We start from the raw sequence: 20852 nt of genomic DNA, 5'->3' as shown, positions 1-20852 counted from the left end.
CGCGTCGCCGCCAATCAGCGTGAAGGTCCCGCCTTTTCTGTCGCGCAGTCGGCGATTAGCTATTGTGAGTGTCTCCCCGCCGGGGCAGCACCGCTTGAGCGATATTGCGCACGCGCAGGTCGGGGATTGGTAACGAAACGGCTCCTTCGTCCCACCCGTTTTTCCTGAGAGCCAATGGAAACTCACGGTTGAGTTGCGTCATTTGTCCTAGCAACTTCGGGTAGATTCATTGTATCCCAGGCTCCGCGCTGCTGCGTACTACGGGCGGTACCCAGGCGGCTGTTCTTTTCGTAGGTGGCGAGGAGTTTGAAACTGCTGGCTCAGCATGTGGTGCGGCGGCGCAGCCGCAATGGTGGCCTTTTGCGCCGGACTTTGGGTCTCTAACCCGGGGCGGGCGCAGGGCCAGGAGGCCGGGGGAATCCCGGGCGCCGACTGTGAAGGTGAGCGGTATGAGACCTGCTTGCATGGCGGTGGCACCAGGTCACAACGCAGCTGTTAGTTTTGGCGTCTCCCAGCCTTGGCTATTAATAACATTGCACTCAGGAATGCGGGCCCTGGCGCTGGTTTCTGATCGCCTTCGTCCAAGCCTAGGCAAAAGTTCGAGCTGGGCCCAGTGACACCTTCAGACTGCGTTCTTGGTCTTGCTCTATTAAACCGCCGCTGTCAAAGCTGGTACGTTTAGATTTGGACTCAATTTTGTGCACACACGTCTAGCTGCAGAGGCACTTGCTGCCCTAACCGGCAACACTTGTAGTGCACAGAAGTCTTTCAAGTTCAAATTAGTTTGTAACTCCCAAAAAGACAAAACGTGACAAACGATCTGTAATTGAGGTGAAATGGCTTAAATCAGAGGACAGAATTAACATTTGTTAGGACTTCACAGGGAAAAGGTGCTTTACAAGGAGTACTTTAACTGGTTAGAAAAAGGAATACAGGAGAATGAGTCCTTTTCTGTTCACAGAATCTCCTTTGTGGACTTGCAGCTAGAATATATGGGTCTATGTCTCACTCAGCCTTCTGGCTCCAACTGGCACTGTAACTGGTTCTTGAAAAATCAACGTGATAATCCTATCTCAGAGGGCTGTTAATGAGATCAAAGAAGATAATTAGCTGTGCTAGCTCCTCCCTCTCCGGGTTTTCCTTGTGGCTCAGCTGGTAAAGAATCTGCCTGCAATCAGGGAGACCTGGGTTCGATCCCTGGATTGGGAAGATCCCCTGGAGAAGGGAAAGGCTACCCACTCCAGTATTCTCGCCAGGAGAATTCCATGGACTGTATAGTCTATGGAGTCGCAGAGTCGGACACGACTGAGCTACTTTGACTTTAAGCCCCTTCCTCCTGGGCTATTGGAGCACTTACCTCGTGTTTAATTCATTGAAATAATTGCCTTAGATGTATATCCTTCACTCAGCCCTAAGCCTGAAAATCTATTCTCACATAACAGGAAATGGTAACCTCACAATACATGTTGAATGAATGGGTAACTACAGACTGTACCATATAAGTGAATAAGTCTTCACTATTGGAGTCCAGGTTTCTGTCGGCCCTGCAATAAGTAAGCTTTTCTCCAGAAATTTAAAATACCTACATGATGTTATTATCAAACTTTAGATACAGGCAGTTACTCAGCTAAATATTGTAATTTTGTTTAAAGGTCCTGTATAACTTAACTTGGTCCTACACGTATAAAGCAGAACTTATAAGGCATAAACATTGATTGGATTAATCATCAGCAGTTTAGTTTCCGGAGTTTCTACTTACAAACATTTCAGAAGAGCCAGAACATAAGGATTAATTAAATCTGAAGCTTCTAACTTGAATTTATTACAGCATATTGTGATTATTAACCTGCATGTCTGACTAACCTGGGTGTGTGTTCCCCTTTGTTAACACTGTAGAATCATAGCGAAGGAAATACTGGTTTTAGAACAAAAGGAAAAAGTCTAGATCTGGGTCTGTTTCTGCTTATGAGTCTTTATCATTAGCCAATTAACTTCCCATTGTAAGATTAAAATGCTATACTATACATAATGTAGGGCAAATTTCCATTCTTATCATGACTATTCTGTGGCATGGGACACCACTGATTTCTTTTATCAATAAAAAGAACTGACAAAACATCCAAATTAATTGGCTGTATTTTGAAATTGGGAGATGTCATATTTAAAAATTCAGATTCTGACTTATCTTGAAAACCAGGTTACCAGTCAAGACTAGCCCATCTGTCTAATTCCATATAGTGGGAATTAGCTGTGGCTGCTCTTTTCAGAAAGGACAGCCCATTGGTGCTTGGATTGGCTTACCCATTCATTTTATCTGAGTCCTGAGAATATTTAAGTTTCTGATTGTTTTAGGTCATGTGAAGCTTATTGAAAAAAAAAAAGTAAATATTTCTGAATCTCATTTAAAGGATAGTATTATGGGACTATTAAAATTCTTTTTTACTTTGATAATTAATATTCACTTATGGGACTAATTGTAATAAATAAAACCCTACAGCGTAAGTAAAAGGAGTATGGTTATCTGGTTAAATACATGCCAGAATCCTTAAACTAATTTGTTAGTTGATTTATAGTGATATTACTCTCTTCATGTAAGCCCAAGGAATCTTTTCCATTCTTACTGTGACTTCTCTTTGCCATGGGACACCGCTAACTTTTTCAGAAGTTTTCTTCTCTCCCTTTTGGCCATGCCAGGATGGATGTTAGTTCCTCTAGCAGGGATGGAACCTGCACCCCCTGCAGTGGAATGGTAGAGTCTTAACCACTGGATCACCAGGGAAGTCCTTACAATTTCTTCTCTTCATGGCTATGATACTGCTTTACCCCTGCTTTTGCTTCCTGTCTCTGTGGTCATTTGTTTGACAGTATCTGTAAGTTTCTAATTCTCTAGCCATGGCTTCAGTATTAGAATTTTCCAGAATTTTGCCCTCTGCCCTCTTCTCTTCTCAGTCTACACACTCTTCTGTGCAATTGGAATTGACCTACCCATAGTCTGATTAATCCAAGATGTTTAAACCGACCCCATCTCCTTTCTGGAGTCCCAGATCTTGCATCCAATTGACAACTGAACACCTCTATTTAGATATCTTCTACTTCAAACTCAACAGAGTCACAAAGCAAAGTTATTTTCTCCTCTCCTTCTCAGTCCCCCAAGTCTGTTATGCTATGACACCAGTATATAACTATTCCACTAGACTAGACTTCTCTGCCTGATCCCCTAAACCCATCAAACACTGGGGCTATTGACTCTACCTTCTGATTGACTCTGCTCCTTTCTTCTGCCCAGCTCCAATGCCTTGTTACCAACCTTCACCATTTTCAGCTGCCACAATTGCATCCTTCCCCTAGTGTGGTGATCATGTAATTCTCATACATAGTATCTTTTACTGATCTTCCAACTTCCTCCAGGGAGGTGCCTCCCTTTTGCATCTAGTACCTGTTTCATAGTGTTGAGAAATCATTTTGGATTCCTCCATGTGTGCCTTCCTTGACAGTCAAGACTTTTTCTCTTCCTACATCATCTCCAGCAGCTACCATGGTTCAATTCTGTTGAACATGCATTATATAATGCTTCAATAACAGGTTATATAGGTTTTAGTGAGTCAAAAGTGTATCATTCAAAGTGTAAGTTAGAATTCCCAACTTCCATCATCTAGGTAATACATTGACAGAGCAACAGTTGAAGTGTATCATCTGAAGGTGTATTTGAGAATAGGGAAGGAGCTTTGAGGCATCAGAACACAGGGTTTCATTTGCAGGAAGAGGGGAATCAGAGGTCGCCAGGAAGCTTTAAAGATGGTTTCTGCATTGATCACTTCAGCAGGTATCTCCTTTGCATACTTGGTCTATTTGCTAGTTAAACTTAGCAAAATGCATGTTTTCCACATTGTATCAGTAACATTCAACACAACTGATGAGTTAGTCCGTCCCTTTTAACGCTTTCTTCACTGTCTCCTGGGACACACTCATTCTTTGTTCTCATCCTACCTTACTGGCTTCTTATTTCAGTCTCTTCTTATTCTTTACATCTTTTCAACTCCTACACAATGGAGTTAACATCACACTGAGACCTGGGATCTCTCCCTATCCTGTGGTCTCATCCTTTAACAGCATTTTGTTCAGTTTAGGTGCTCAGTCGTGTCCAACTCTTTGCGACCCCATGGACTGCAGCACTCCAGGCCTCCCTGTCCATCACCAACTCCTGAAGTTTACTCAAACTCACATCCATTGAGTCAGTGATGCCATCCAACCATCTCATCCTCTGTCGTCCCCTTCTGCTGCCTTCAATCTTTCCCAGCATCAGGGTCTTTTCCAGTGACTCAGTTCTTTGCATCAGGTGGCCAAAGTATTGGAGTTTCAGTTTCAGCTTCAGCATCAGTCCTTCCAATGAATATTCAAGACATTTCCTTTAGGATTGACCAGTTGGATCTCCTTGCTGTCCAAAGGACTCTCAAGAGTCTTCTCTAACACCACAGTTCAAAAGCATCAATTCTTTGGCGCTCAGCTTTCTTTATAGTTCAACTCTCACATCCATACATGCCTACTGAAAAAACCATAGCTTTGACTAGTCAGATCTTTGTTGGCAAAGTAATGTCTCTGCATTTTAATATGCTGTCAAGGTTGGTCATAACTTTTCTTCCTAGGAGCATCTTTTAATTTCATGGCTGCAGTCACCATCTGCACTGATTTTGGAGCCCCCGAAAATAAAGTCTGTCACTGTTTCCACTGTTTCCCCATCTATTTGCCATGAAGTAATGGGACCAGATGCCATGATCTTGGTTTTCTGAATGTTGAGTTTTAAGCCAACTTTTTCACTCTCCTCTTTCAGTTTCATCAAGAGGCTCTTTAGTTCTTCACTTTCTGCCATAAGGGTGGTGTCATCTGCATATCTGAGGTTATTGATATTTCTCCCGGCGATCTTGCTTCCAGCTTGTGCTTCATCCAGTCAAGTGTTTCTCATGATGTACTCAGCATATAAGTTAAATAAGCAGGGTGACAATATACAGCTTTGATGTACTCCTTTCCCAATTTGGAACCAGTCTGTTGTTCCATGTCCAGTTCTAACTGTTGTTTCTTGACCTGCCTACAGATTTCTCAGGAGGCTGGTAAAGTGGTCTGGTATTGCCATCTCTTTAAGAATTGTCCAGAGTTTGTTGTGATCCACACAGTCAAAGGCTTTGGCATAGTCAATAAAGCTGAAATAGATGTTTTTCTGGAACTCTCTTGCTTTTTCGATGATCCTTTCTGTCCTTTATTGTGCCCATCTTTGCTTGAAAGTTTCCCTTGGTATCTCTAATTTTCTTGAAGAGATATCTAGTCTTTCCTATTCTATTGTTTTCCTCTATTTCTTTGCACTGATCACTGAGGAAGGCTTTCTTATCTCTCCTTGCTATTCTTTGGAACTCTGCATTCAAATGGGTATATATTTCCTTTTCTCCTTTGCCTTTCGCTTCTCTTCTTTTCATAGCTATTTGTAAGGGCTTTTTGCCTTTTCAGAAAACCATTTTGCCTTTTTGCATTTCTTTTTCTTTGGAATGGTCTTGCATCACTGCCTCCTGTACAGTGTCACGAACCTCCATCCATAGTTCTTCAGGCACTCTGTCTATCAGATCTAATCCCTTGAATCTATTTCTCACTTCCACTGTACAGTCGTAAGGGATTTGATTTAGGTCATACCTGAATGGTCTAGTACTTCTCCCTACTTTCTTCAATTTAAGTCTGAATCTGGCAATAAGGAGTTCATGATCTGAGCCACAATCAGCTCCCAATCTTGTTTTTGCTGACAGTATAGAACTTCTCCATCTTTGGCTGCAAAGAATATAATCATATAACTCCAGATGTACATACCTAGCTGCTCCTTACTGTTTGCGGTGTCAAATAGTGTATTAGCGTTCTCTAGAGAAACAGACCAAGAAGATAGATAGATACATACATACAGATAGATTTATTATAAGGAATGGCTCTCCTGATTATGGAGACTGAGATATCTAAAGTATGTATTATGGGCCAACAGGCTGGGGGCCCAGGAGAGTTGATAGTGCATAAGGCAGTCTACTGGAGAAATCCCTCATGTTTGGGAAGGGCAATCATTTTTGTTCTATTCAGGCCTTCAGCTGATTGGAAGAGGCTTATCCACATCATGGAGGGCAATCCGTTTACCTAGAGTTCATGGATCTAAATGTTAGTCTCATTCAAAAACACTCTCCAAGTGGATGCATGTAACATTAATGTCACACTTGTCTAGAAGTATCTCAAACTTCACTGAAGTATGTCTAGACTTAATTCCTGGGACTTCCCTGGTGGGTCCAGTGGCTAAGACTATGCGTTCCCCATGCAGGAGGCCTAGGTTTGATCCCTGGTCGGGAAACTAGATCCCACATGCTGCAACTAAGCCCCAGTGCAGTCAAATAAATAAAAATAGATTTTAAAAAAGACTGAATTCCTGCTGAGCTTCCCAGTTTAGCAAATGGTAAACTCCACTCTTACAATATCTCAAGCCAAAATCCTTGAAGTCATTCTTGACTTCTGTCTCTGCCCACACCTCTGTGACTCTCTCATGCCACATCTAATCCATTAGTAAATTCTTTTGGCTTTGCCTTCAAAATATATCCAGCATCTCATCATCTCCAAGGCTCCCACCCTGGTCCAAGATAGGCAGCTATTCTAACAACCTCCAAACTGTTCTGCCTCCTTTCCTTCTTGGCCCCCTGCAGAGTATTCTCTGAAGAACCTCCAGAGGCATAGTTTAAAAGTCATGTCAGACCACTGCACTCCTCTCAAAACCTATAATGGCATCCCTTGTCAAAGCAGGAATCAGAGTCCCTACCATGGCCCCAAGGCCTTAGGTGACCTGACATGCCTCATTTTATTTGACTTCATTTTCTACTACCATCCCTCTTCATCACTCTACTTCCCCAATATTGGCTCCCTGACTGTTCCTGGTGCTGCCAAGGACACGCCTGCCCTATTCTTCCCTCTGCCTGGAGAGTTTCTCCCCAGCAGTCCACTTAATCTGTTTTCTCATTTCCTTAGGTTTTCTGCTCAAACACAACTTTATCTGAGAGACCTTCCCTGACCACCCCATTTAGAATAATACTATTACCCTGTCACCCTCTATCCTCCTTACCAAGTTGATGTTCTTTCATAGCCACAAGAGACTTTTATTTATTCACTAGAATGTAATCCTTGAGAGTAGGAACTTTGTTTTTCCAACAGCCTGTAGAATACTGTCAGGCACTTACTAATTGCTCAATAAATGTTTGTTAAAACCACAACATGGCTATTATATTTAGTGTTCTGTTTTTATTAAATAGCATAAAAATCATGTTCTAAAAATGGACATTTCCAGTCCTTCAGCTGAAAACAACTAAAAACACTGGATAAAATGAAAAATATGAAGTGTAAGTTAGGCAGGCCTTGTTGTTTGTGGTTTAGTTGCTAAGTCGCGTCTGACTGTTTTGCAACCCCATGGACTGTAGCCTGGTAGGCTCCTCTGACCATGGTATTTCCCAGGCGAGAATACTGGAATGGATTGCCCTGTCCTTCTCCAGAAGATCTTCCCGACCCGGGGATGGAACCTATGTCTCCTGCATTGACAGGTGAGCTCTTTACCACTAAGCCACCAGGGAAGCCCAGGACGGCATACTCAGAGGCTGAAAACAATGTGAAAATGGGAACCAAAGGAGGTAAAAGGACCCCTGAGACTGGGACTTTTCTTGAGAGTATTTGCCACCCAGGTGATTGGAAGTTAGATTTTTCATGGCTATAAAATAAAAAGAATGAATACAATAAAAAAGAAGGATAAAGATATAGTCCAGAACCTTCTCAAGTTAGGCACATAATAACTGAATCCTCCTCCAATTAGTTTGAAACCCTGGAGAGCTAGACCTTCATTATAAAAGGTGACCTGGAAATAACCACAACTCTACCACCATCGCTAGAGACTAAAGGGAATTGTAGTACTTGAAGTTTTTTGCTGAATAAAAGGGAAAACAAAAAATACCTCCTAATCAGTCATAGTCACAAGCTACCACACATATGCATTGAAGTCCAAATGTACACAGCCAACCTGGGTGATCCAAAGCATCTCAAACTGAGAATTTAGTTTAAAGGGGTTTCACGTAGGTATGAGCAAATGTTAATCTCACTGATAGGAATCTACCTTCAACCCAGTCCCACAAAATTCTAATAATTCCAACAAAGTTCTCAGAAAGAAAGCTCACGATTTGAAAAGTCACAAACACATGGGAAGAAGAGCATCCTAAGTGGCAGCCAGTTGAGCCGAGAGAGGCAGCACAGCTGGAAAGGCTTCAGGGATTAGAATTATCAGGCACAGAATATAAAACATGTTTATTATATGTAAAGAAATGAAGGGATTGAAACTATGAATAAAGGGCAGGAGACTATTAAAAATATTTCCAACATATGTGGAAAAGAACCAAATAAGCATGCACAAACAGAAATTAGTAGGATTAGGACTTCCCTGGTGGTTCAGTATTGGAGAGTCCACTTGCCAAAGCAGGGGACATGGGTTTGATCCCCTGGTTTGGAAAGATTCCACATGCCTCAGAGCAACTGAGCCTGTGTGCCACAACTACTAAGCCCACGAGTGCGACTACTGAGGCCTGGGTGCCTAGAGCCCATGCTCTGCAAGAAGAGAAACCACTGCAATGAGAAGCCTGTGCACTGAAACTAGAGAACACCCACTCGCAGCAGCGAAGACCCGGCTCAGCCAGACAAATACAAATAGATTAAATAAGTGGGATTAATAGTGGGTTAGACAGAGCTGAGAAAAAGACTTAGAGAGTTGAAGACTGAAGAAACTGTCAAGAAGGAATCACTGAGTGATTCCGAGAATAAAAATACAAAACAGAGATAAAGGTACAATGTGGATCAAGAGAAAAATTCCCACGTATGTTAATTGGACTTCCAGAAGGAGAAGAGAGAGGTATGGATGGAGCAAAAGAGATGGTAACTCATTTTTCCAAACTGATGAAAATCACCCATCCACAGATTTTGAAGTCCAGCATATTCCAAACAGTATAAATAAAAATAACTCCACATCTAACCACATAAGAAGGAAACCGAAAAACACAAAAGGAAATCTTAAGCACAGAAAAAGAAAACTGATAAAACTTCAAAGGAATGGCAATTAGACTGTCAGATGATTCAACGTTGAAAGGCCTGAAGTCACAGCCAATAAATATTAAATAGTAAAGCCAGGATTTGGACCCAGAAAGTTTGGCTTCAGAGCCCAAGCACTGAGTCACTTCTAAATTGCCTCTGAGTATGGAGTTGGGAACTAATTTATTTAAGGCAACAGTAAAAATAAAATTGGAATGATGAAGTTTAGCCTACATTTATTCAAGAACTTCTGGTTATTCTTAAAGTCTCAACGCATTATAACATGTATCTTATTCCTAGGTAGCAATTCCCCCTGGTGCTGACACTAGCAAGACTAATCTGGTATCTTCTTTACCATCCAAAATCAAGTGGAGCAGATAATGTGGTACCAACTTCAGTTCTAGAAGGTGTGGATGGAACTGCTGGAAACAATGTTTCTAGTTTATGGGTAGTTTAATAGTTTCACTAACCTGATTTTAAACTTTATCATTATCTTAAAAAAAGTTGTAGCTCTTTTCCCGCAGGTGGCATTATTATATTTTTTAAGTACTAAGTTGTAAATACTCAAGTTAGGAGACAAATACTGTTGCTGTTGTTCAGTTGCTAAGTGGTGTCTGACTTTTTGCGAATCCATGAACTGCAGCACGCAGGCTTCCCTGTCCTTACAAAGATTTTAAGGCTACATAAAAATATTCAACCAAACGCTTTTTACAGGAGATGGGTTTAGGCAAAAGAACTAAATCTTTCTTTTCTACAGAAAAACCTATAATAAATATTGAAAACTAAAAATAGGAGAGACTTGGAAACAAGTATAAAATTTATTTTAGAGTGATTTTCTTAAAGAGGAGTGGAGAAATGGGATGGTGTTTGTTGTTGGGGAGGGGTATTGAGGGAGATTTTGTTGCTTTTAAGATGTGAGAATTAACAGCATGTTCATGGGAACAATACAGGAGAGAGGGCAGAGGTGCAGGAGCAGGGAGCTGATAGGATCTACTTAGCAGGTGGAAGAGTTGTCACACTTCATTCATAGAATTAAAGTAGACTCTGTTGTGTAGTAGAGGCGGTGACAGAGGCAAATGAGAGTTCTCTTTTGTTGCTTTTTTTTTGCCCCTCGAAGAAATGGGAAGCAGGATCAACCATGATGATGGGGTGTAGGTGTTAGGCAAGGCTTGCTAGAGAGCTGCTGTGTAGTCATCCTTTTGGGAGTGGGACAGAGTGTGGGTGAGGTCCAAGCAGTGGGATTGTTGGAAGCACTGGGGGCTCATTGAAATCAGCAGTCATGAATTAACAGGAAGACCAGTGAGCCTGGTGGTGCAGTTTCCTCCTGCCATGCTAAATGAGTGTAGGTGTCAAGTGGGTGGAAAGAGGTTTCAACCAGCGTTAAGATTTTGCTGGGTGAGTCCAACAAAGGAGAGTGATACAAGGGAGTTGAATTTGCGTGAAAAGGAGTGATTATAATGTTGAACCACAGAATGTAAGCTGGGTGAGGAAGCATGGTAGAGAGGTAGCAGAATCAGTGTGACCTGGCGGGGTCAGAGAATCGTTAGTGCTGGGATGTTAGAGGATGTGAGCTGGGAAGATGGGAGGTGAAGATTGAACAACGAAATATTTCCACTGAGAATACAGAGAAGTTACAGTCACTGGTAATGACCGGACCTAAGGGTATGACCACAGCAAAAATGTGTTTGGAATATTAATCCTTTGTCAGTTATATAAGTTGTAAATACCTTCCTCCAATTTGTGGCTTGTCTTATCATTTGCTTATGATTTATTTTGCATTTACAAAAGTGGTTAATTTTGATGTAATTAAATGTACAGTCTCTGGTTTGGTATCTTCTTTAAGAAATTCTTCCTTATCCTGAAAAAGATGCTTTCCTCTAAAACTTGTTTGTGGCTTTTCTCTTATGTCTTTATTCTCCTGGGATTCACATTTGTGTAGTTTCCGATAAGGATCTAAGTTGAACTTTTCCCAAGGTACATGGTCCGAGTATCATTTATTGACTTGTGCATTTTTTCCCCCACTGATTTTTAACATTCCTTCCATCCTATACCAAGCTCCTCTAGATTTCTGGATTTGTTTCTAGTCTCACTTTTGTTCCAGCAGCTTTTCTTTTTCTGCGCCAGTCCCACCATGTTTTAAATGATATAGCTTTAGAATGTCTTGATACCAGCAAGATCTGCTCCCCAAGTTCCTTCTTCAGAAATTTCTTGGCTTTCATTTGCTCTTGTTTATTCATATGTATTTTTGGATCAGTTCGTCAAATCTGATTTGACAGAAACTTTTGGAATTTTTAATGAGCCCTGATGGCTCAACAATAAAGCACCTGCCTGCAATGCAAGAGACACAGGAGACACGGGTTTGATCGCTGGGTTGGGAAGAGCCCTTAGAGAAGGTAATGGCAACCGACTCCAGTATTCTTGACTGGGAAATCCCATGGAAAGAGGAGCCTGGTGGGCTACAGCTCATAGGGTTGCAAAGAGTTGGACACGACTAAGTGACTAAATAACAACCGTAGAATTTGCTGCTCTTCCTTATGATATTCCCCTAGAATCCTCTTTCTAATATTAGGGCTGCTTTGTTCCATCATAAGCTCTGGTTTCCATCTCCCTCTCAGCTTGCTTGGACCACACACCTGCCCCTTTGAGCCAGCACCATGGGAAAGCAGCTCCTCCTGTTGCACAGTAACCTAGTGGATGAGGCTGTGCACCAGAGTGAGACCTCCTGGGATCAAATTGCCTCCACCATTTACTGGGCAAGTTCACTGGCCTCTCTCTGACTCAGCCTCTTCATCTGCAAAATAGGGGTAGAAATGTATCTACATCAGAGCTCTGTTCTGAGACTGGAATGAGTTCATCCACATAAAGTACTCAGAATGGTGCCAACAGCCAGTAACTAGGGTTGTTCTTATTGCCTGTGCCTCTTCTGATCATCATCTCTTCATTGACTTTGGACCCTGGGACTGATTATGATTGTTTAGATAGGGGTTCAAACTGGAACAAAGACACAGATGCCGACTACCAAGGAGCTTCATTCAAGACACATACTCTTGTTCTTCTCTGTGCTTTACCAAAGCTGTCCCTAGCATCATGTCCCAGAGGAGGCTGGCTATATGTTCCTATAGGGTTAGTGACATTTTCATATTAGGTGGGAAATTCTCATATTTGAGAGTGGAACTTGGTTTCACAGACTGGATTGATTCAATAAGCTTATGTTATTCAAGGCCCAATACTAAGCGAATAGGTACAGACCCCAAACCATTCTTACTTATAATATGAATTTGTTGTCACGATGCATTGAATCATACTTTTTTATTTGGTGGGAGGGACATGTACATAGGTGTGGTAGTGGTGACACTGTACATAAATACACAAATACATAATTTCTTCGTTCCTTATAGTATGTCAAGAATTCTTGAGTCGATTCTACAACTCCTTGATAGCCAGAGGAGTCAAATTTTCCCTGGACACCATAGAAAAGGAATTAATCAACTTTTGCTTGGATGTCAAAGGAAAAGAAAACCGCCTGGTATGGTAAATTTTCACCTTTCATTTCCCTCCTGTTCTTGGAGAAAACTGCTGTTTCATTTCTTATCTTGAGTTTAATGTTCTCCTGTTTGGATGCTTGCCCCAAGCATGTTCCCTGTAGAAGGCCAGCAAAAACTGATCTTTCAGGAAAATGGAGTCAATGTATTTTCACCTACAATATGTCTGGTTTCATCTGGCTTTTTGGAAAAAACATAGGCAACCAAGTCCATATTTTCTTAAATGAAATTATTTACTATACAATTGAATTCCTAATGAGAATTTATTTAGTGTCCTGAGTTAAGTGTGGGTAGACTTTACATTTCTAGTCAAGACAATTAGTGAAACCTATCAAAATATTTTACATCATTATTTATGCATAATTAATGAAGTATTTTTGTTATCTTGAAATGGTGTTTCCTGGGTAAACACAAATGACTTGTTCCAATATATTGTCTTTATTAAAGACAATCTTGGGCCAATTTGCTTTGCCTAAAATTGTTGTATTGAATTTGTCAGTTAAATTTGCTTTGTTAACTGCTCACCACTGACACACTATAAAAATCTCAGCATTTATCTGCACCATTAAGGTTTATATTTTTAAATGTAAAATGTTTTTCAGGTAGCTTGAAAGGCAGTACAACAGGATGGAACAGGGCATGGACCCCAGAGCCAGAAGGCTAGATTTTTGAATTGATTCAGTCTCTTCTACTTGCCGGTTGGGTGACCTCCAGTTGGCTTGGGTGTGAGATAGGGAAAGTTCTAGTACCAATGTCACAGCCTTGTTATGAGAAATAAATATATCAATACCTTTAAAGCCCTGAGAGCAGCATCTGATACAGACAAAACATTTAGCAACTGTTATCTCTCATCATTGGTCTCTAAGTTTAATGTGAATTTCAGGGCTCTTCAAATTAGGCTGATCATGGGAATGGAGTCATTGTTTTCTCATGTCTTAGTGAGTAGGGGTGAAGTTTAAGACCTGGCCCAGGAAAACTAGGTTAACCTCTTTCTCACTTCTGGAAATTATACTGCTTGCTTTTTCCAGTGTCTGGGACCCTAAATTCTCTTTGTTCCCCTTCAGTGCTACTACCTAGGAGCAACAAAAGATGCCGCTACTAAGATCCTAAGTGAGGTCACTCGCCCGATGAGTGTGCACATGCCTGCAGCGAAGATTTGTGAGAAGCTGAAGAAGATGGACAGTCAGATCTGTGAGCTGAAATATGGTATAATGGAGCTTAATGTTTTTCCCCCAAATGTCCAATGTATTGCCAGTTCCCTAAGCATGGGGCCAGGTTTCTAAACAGTGTTAGAAGGACAGGAATTCTACACTTGCTAATAGGATGCTGGGCTACTGGATGGTGTCCTGTGTTGTCTGAGCTTCTTTCAGGAAAGAAAAATGAATTCTGGCACAATCAGCATTAGGTGAAACTGCCCACCCAAATGGCAGAATTTAAACTCTTAAATCACCAAGACATTTTCAACTACATATGTCAAGGAAAAGTTCAAAATATCAAGGGAGGGGCTTCCCTGGCGGTCCAATGGTTAAAACTCTGCCCTTTCAATGCAGGGGGCATGGGTTGAATCCCTGATCAGGAAACTAAGATCCCACATGCCATGTGGTATGGCCAATTAAAAAAAAAAAATTTCAAGGGAGCAGCTATACATGGTGAATTAGCTCTTGGTAACCTATTAAGCCCTGGAGAAGGAAATGGCAACCCACTCCAGTACTCTTGCCCAGAAAACTTCATGGATGGAGGAACCTGGTGGGCTACAGTCCATGGGGTCACAAAGAGTCAGACACGACTGAGCGACTTTACGAACCTATCAAGACCAAAGGTGCATCTACTCAAAGGTAATGTAAGGACCCTGAACTTTTAAATGGGGCTCTAACATTCTTCCTAAGTCTATCACTCTGCCAGGTTTAACTTTTAGGAAATAGGTTAATCACATTAAATCAGATTTTGGCTGATGAAATAGACTTATGAAGAGTGCCAAAAATAAACAGCCAGAAAAGGAAGATGTCCTATTTAAAATGTTATCCTTGGCCTTATAAATTTTACATACATATATCTATTCTCATACAGATAATTTGTATCTGGGCCAGCCTTTGGGGTAGATGGATAGGACTTATAGAAGGCTGGGGAATTCCGCCTTTAGCCTATCCTTTAACCCCTCCAGTTCCACCAGGAGAAGTCCATTTGTTTTGTTTAAGTCATTGTTTTCACATTACATACATGGCGTAGTATTTTAAACTACCTAAGTAATTAGCACCCAACTCTGAATCATTAATACTTTAGTCTTATTTTCCAACCTGGCTGTGTAATATGCCTGTGCGCCATAGCTACACATCTGGCTTTGAAAAGGTTTAATGTCTGGAAGATATCAAAGACAACCTGTTTCTCAGCTGGGCAAGGGCAAGCCCTAACTTCCAGGGTGGTGGTGATGGACTAGCATCTTTTTCTTAGCTTCCAAGTAATGAAGTAGAAGGAGGAATCACTGTGAGTCCGTAGGAAAAACAGTCCCCAAAGGGACAAAACTGTACTGATTCTTTTGTTTAGCACATTTCTTTGGAATAATTTCTGCTATGAGCAAGGTATCTTACTGGGCTCCTTGAATAATAGAAAAATTCATCAGATAGTATTGAGAAGGAATGAATACTTAACTAATGTTTCAGCAATGCTGGCCACTAGAGGCCCCTGGGGAGCCATGGATTGGATTTACTTTTGGTATCAACCTTTCCCCTGTAGCTTTAGGGTGCCATAGAGAATTTTCTTTTTAAATTGATATCAAATGATAAGTTCTCCAGAATAACCTGAAGAAACTACCAGCACCTAAAAGAAAGTAATTTTCTCCCTCCACTATTTATCTTGAATAGACCACTAGCTCTAAATTTTTCCCAGCTTCCTTTTGGTGAAAAAGTTGATATTGAACAAGGGCCTTTGAGCTGTGGAATACTAAAATCTGGGCTATAAAAGGTTCTACTCTTAAAAGGTATTATTTTGTCATATCAACCGTGAAATTAAAAAACAAGGTAAGTGTAGATTTGGAATATGTTTTCAATCAGGAAGGTGTTATTTGGTTTTGAACCTGAGAGGATGTTTCTGCTTTCTCTGTTTTTTAAAAGAATAGGAATCATTGTTAAAAATTGTAAAGATTCTCGAATTTATGGTTACCAGTGGAGGAAGGGTGGCGGAAAAAGATAGTTAGGGAGGTTGTTATTGAGATTTACACACTGCTATATTTAAAATGGATAACCAACAGGGACCCACTGTATAGCACAGGGAACTCTGCTCAACGTCATGTGGCAGCCTGGATGGGAGGGGAATTTGGGGAAGAATGAATACATGTATATGTATGGCAGAGTCCCTCTCCTATGCACCTGACACTATCACAATATTGTTAATTGGCTACACGCCAATTAAAATAAAAAGTTTAAATTCAAAATACAAACACACACACGAATGGAAGAATTTTCTGCAGCACAGAGTGTAATGACCCTCCAAATAAAAAAGGCTCTGTATACAACTTTGATTTATTTCCAGCTTTACTGAGATATAATTAACATATAAAAGTGGGTAAGTTTAAGGTATAAAATATGTTGATTTGATAAACTTATATAGTGTAATATGATTACCATGTTAGCTAATATCTCCATCATTATCATGTAATTACCAGTTGTGATGGTTAGCAAACAGCTCCATTATATCATCTAATTACCCTTCCTTTTTGTGATGAGACTATTTAAGCTCTACTCTCTCAGCAACTTTCAAATATACAATACAGCATTATTAACTGTCTTCACCATTTTGTTCTTTCTCAGGACTGCTTTGACTGTTCGGGGTCCTTTGTGATTCCATACAAATTTTAGGACTTTTTTTTTTTTCTATCTCTGCAAAAGTGCCACTGGCATTTTAGTAGGGATTACATTGGTTTTATAGATAGCTTTGGATAGTATAGACATTTAGTTAAAAAAAAAAAAAACTTCATGTTATTGATTTTGGGCTGTGCTGTGGGTCTTGCTGCTTTATTCGGACTTTTCTCTAGTTGTGTGCAGGCTTCCCATTGCAGTGGCTTTTCTTGTTGCAGAGGGCTTCCCAGGTGGCGCAGTGGTAAAGAATCCAACTGCCAATGAAGGAGACGCAGGAAACCTGGTTCAGTCCCTGGGTGGGGAAGATCTCCTGGAGTAAGAAATGGCAACCCACTCCAGTATTCTTGCCTGGCAAATCCCGTGGACAGAGGAGCCTGGTGGGCTAGCCTATGGGGTCACAAAGAGTCAGACATGATTAAGCACGCCATACTCAAATGCTGAGCTCCTCCTGTTGCAAAACACAGGCTCCAGGCATGTGGACTTCAGTAATCGCAGTGCACAGGCTTGGTAGTTGCACTTGTGCTCTGGAGCAGAGGCTGAATACTTGTGGCCCACGGGCTCAGCTGTTCTGTGGCCTGTTGAATCTTCCTGGATTGAAACTGTGTCCCCTGCATTGGCAGGTGGATTCTTATCCATTGTACCACCAGAGAAGTCCAGTATGGACATTCTGAATTCTTCCAAACCATAAATATGGGATCTCTTTCCATTTGTTTGTGTCTTCTTCGATTTCTGTCATCCAAGTCTTGTCATTTTCTGTGTACAGATCTTTGACCGCCTTGATTAAGTTTTTTCCTAAGTCTAAAATTCAACTTTTAAATTAGGATACACTTATTGGAAAATTTTGATAGGTCACTTGACAGCTATGTTAGGTTATTAAAAGGCTTTTAAATGCCATGTTCTTTCATGTAGGTGTCAAAAAGAAGTGCTTCAGAAGATGTCAAACCAAAAAAGTCCTAGGATGCCACTAATTTTTAAAAAATATTTTAGCTACACCATGCAGCATGTGGGATCTTAGTTCCCTGACCCAGGATCAAATCTACGCCTCTTGCAGTGATTAAGATTTCACTTTCCAATGCAGAGGGTACAAGTTCAATCCTTGGTTGGGGAGCTAAGTGTGTAGTCTCAACCACTGGACAGCCAGAGAAGTCCCAGAACTAATAGTTGAATAAGTCAACTGAAGTGCTGTAGCTATGAGCAAGCATCCACCTAGTGGCTGGGGAGGTGGGTAGGACATTTTCCTTTGAAAGAGAAAAACTGCCCCTTTCTGATACAGAAGTCATAGTCATGAGTATATTACAGATGAGCTTAATTTTTTTTTTTCTATTTTTGGGCTTGGCAATAGAGCGGTAGCTGAGTTCCTGACATCCTCTGAAGATAATCTATAAATAGGGAAATAGTAGTCTTGCTAGAGGAGTTAGATGCTGGTGACAGATACTATTGGCAAGAATGTTAGGAACCAGATTGGCTGGTACAGAAGCATCAGCATTAGAGAAGTTGGTATACCCCAAAGGACTGTAAATCAACTCTGTGTGGCTTGGTGATCTCAGTAGGGGAGGGGAAATCAGGTGAGTTTAAGCTGAGATCCAGAATAGTTAAGGATTGGTGAGAATGCTCCTAATTTCATTCATGTGTTTGTGTTTCTTTAAATTTGTATTCTAAAACTAGCTTAAATTCTTTATATTTTATTTATATTCTTTAAATTTATATTTTAAAATTGTATTTAAATTCTTTAAATTTGTATTAAAAACTAATTTGTATTAGTGCTTTGTGATATATATGCTCACCCGTTTTACCTCAGACATATCTTTCTATAAAAACTGAACCATGGGATTTCCCTGGGAGCCTAGTGATTAAGATTTCACTTTCCAGTGCAGAGGGTACAAGTTCAGTCCTTGGTTGGGGAGCTAAGATACCACATGCCTCACAGCCAAAAAAAAAAACATGAAACAAGCAATATTTTAACAAATTCAATAATGACTTTAAAAATGGTCCACATTAAAAAAAAAAAAACTAAAAGAGAAAGTGAACCATACTTTCTAGTAAATTACAATCCATGCTTTCAGTTGGCCACACACAAGGCCATCCCAAGGCACCAGCCTCTTGATTCCCTTCTTTTTGCCTTAAAAGTAGCAATTAGGATGTGGTGCTATTTGTTTTAGGAACACTGCATAGGTCCCCGTTTTGCAACAAGTATGATTCCATGGAGAGGAAATCTGATAGATCATGAATTATCCTAAAATAGCTTTATATATGATACATTTTTCTTAGGTATGTCTTGGTTTCCATAGACCTTGGAATTCTTCCCCACTTTGGATCACAGGGTAGACAATACCAAGATAAGTAACACCATTTGCTTTTCTTAGTTTTTTTTTTTTTTTTTTTAATGTATCCCTTTCCTTTTTGTCATGAAGAAAAGAAACTGGACTTGGCATCAGTGGACCTGTCCAAGTTAAGAGTAGCAGAGCTGAAGCAGATACTGCATGGCTGGGGAGAAGAGTGCCGGGCCTGTGCAGAAAAAACCGACTACGTGAATCTCATCAAAGAACTGGCACCCAAGTATTCAGCGACGCACCCCCAAACAGAGCTCTGACTCCTGGAAGCCAGCACACCATTGGCTGTAATTAGAGACAAAATGCCTCTCTAGGATATGGATGCATTGGTTGAGAGGAACCAGGAATTTCAATATATGTGGTCTCAGACTTCTTGTTTGGATATGACACTTCAGAATTGGTTACCTGAGTTTATAAGTAGAACTGTTAGTATTAGTGGTTTCTTAAATCTGCAGTGTACCAAAACCTGCAAGTGCCTTTCTCATAATTTTCTTATATGTCAATTACCATTGCCTATGTCCTTAAACTGGGAAAAGTGAACCACTGAAAAATCAGTGGAGTAAATTGATTCTAAGTAGGAAGAGAGTACTCAGAAGCTCTCTGTATGCTGCTGCTGCTGCTGCTAAGTCGCTTCAGTCGTGTCCGACTCTGTGCGACCCTATAGATGGCAGTCGACTAGGCCTGTCTGTCCCTGGGATTCTCCAGGCAAGAACACTGGAGTGGGTTGCCATTTCCTTCTCCAGTGTACGAAAGTGAAAGGTGAAAGTGAAGTCGCTCAGTCGTGTCTGACTCTTGGCGACCCCATGGACTATACAGTCCTGAAATTTTCCAGGTCCCCGCCTTTATTTTAGTATTCCACATATAAGCAATATTATATAACATTTATATATTGCTTATATGTGGATTATAAAAAAAGGGGCACAAATGAATTTATCTACAAAACAGAGTCACAGATGTAGAAAACAGTCTTATGGTTACTAAGGGTAGGGGGATGAAGAACGGATAAATTGGGAGATTAGGATTGATACACACTCCTATATATAAAATAGATAACTAAGAAGAATATGCTGTGTAGCACAGGAAACTCTACTCAATTACTCTATAATGGGCTATATGAGAAAAGAATTTTTAAAAAAGTGTATGTATGTATGTGTATAACTAATTCACTTTGCTGTAATACCTGAAACTAACACAACATTGCAAAGCAACTATACTCCAATAAAAAAAAAAATGTTGGATTAGGACAAAAGAAAAGATGTTTAGCTTACCTAATTCGCAACTTCAACTCAAATGATGACCTGGTGAAATCAGAAGTTTTTTAAAAAGTAAACTTTGTATTTAGCTGTAAATTACTTTACCTTCTGGGGCTTCCCAGGTGACTCAGTGATAAAGAATCCACCTGCCAATACAGGAGACACAGAAGACACAGGTTTGATCCTCGGGTTGGGAAGATCCCCTGAAGTAGGAGATGGCAAACCACTCTAGTATTCTTGCCTGGAGAATCCCATGGACAGTATTCTTGCTTGGAGAACCCCATGGACAGAGGAGCCTGGAGGGCTATAGTCCATGGGGTCACAAAGAGTTGAACATGACACACACACACACACATACATCTACACTCACACTGTTAATTGAGCTAAGCTCAAGGTCATTTGCCTTTCTTCCTATCACATATTAGAAAAACTTATTTATTTTGGCTGTGCAGGGTCTTCATTGAGGTGTGCAGGCTCTCTAGTTGTAGCATGCAGGCTTAGTTGCCCAGAGGCATGTGGGATCTTAGTTCCCTGACCAGGGATCGATCCCTTGTCCCCTGCATTCGAACATGGATTCTTAACTACTGGACCACCCGGAAAGTCTCTAGACAAGCTTTTGATAGGGGATAGAAGCTTATTAAGACCAGCTGCAGGCAACATGGAGCTTTATGGGTCTTAGTGCTATTTTATCAGATTTAAATTGTAAAATCATCTTTGGTTCCATTTTCTGGTCACATAAGAATATAGTACCCA

At 40.7% G+C, this 20852-nt stretch overlaps 1 protein-coding gene across 1 annotated transcript; it reads left to right on the top strand.

Moving 5' to 3' along the window:
• The first annotated feature begins 298 nt into the window (after positions 1-298).
• On the top strand, positions 299-20059 carry CDNF (cerebral dopamine neurotrophic factor). Its single transcript, XM_052650683.1, has 4 exons — positions 299-440; positions 12522-12649; positions 13730-13871; positions 18928-20059. The coding sequence occupies exons 1-4, from the start codon at positions 326-328 to the stop codon at positions 19104-19106; spliced, it is 564 nt and encodes a 187-aa protein (XP_052506643.1). The 5' UTR covers positions 299-325; the 3' UTR covers positions 19107-20059.
• Positions 20060-20852: the final 793 nt, after the last annotated feature.

This window comes from Budorcas taxicolor, chromosome 13, assembly GCF_023091745.1.
Source record: "Budorcas taxicolor isolate Tak-1 chromosome 13, Takin1.1, whole genome shotgun sequence".
Lineage (NCBI taxonomy): Eukaryota > Metazoa > Chordata > Mammalia > Artiodactyla > Bovidae > Budorcas > Budorcas taxicolor.
This window is presented reverse-complemented; position numbering and strand designations above follow the sequence as displayed.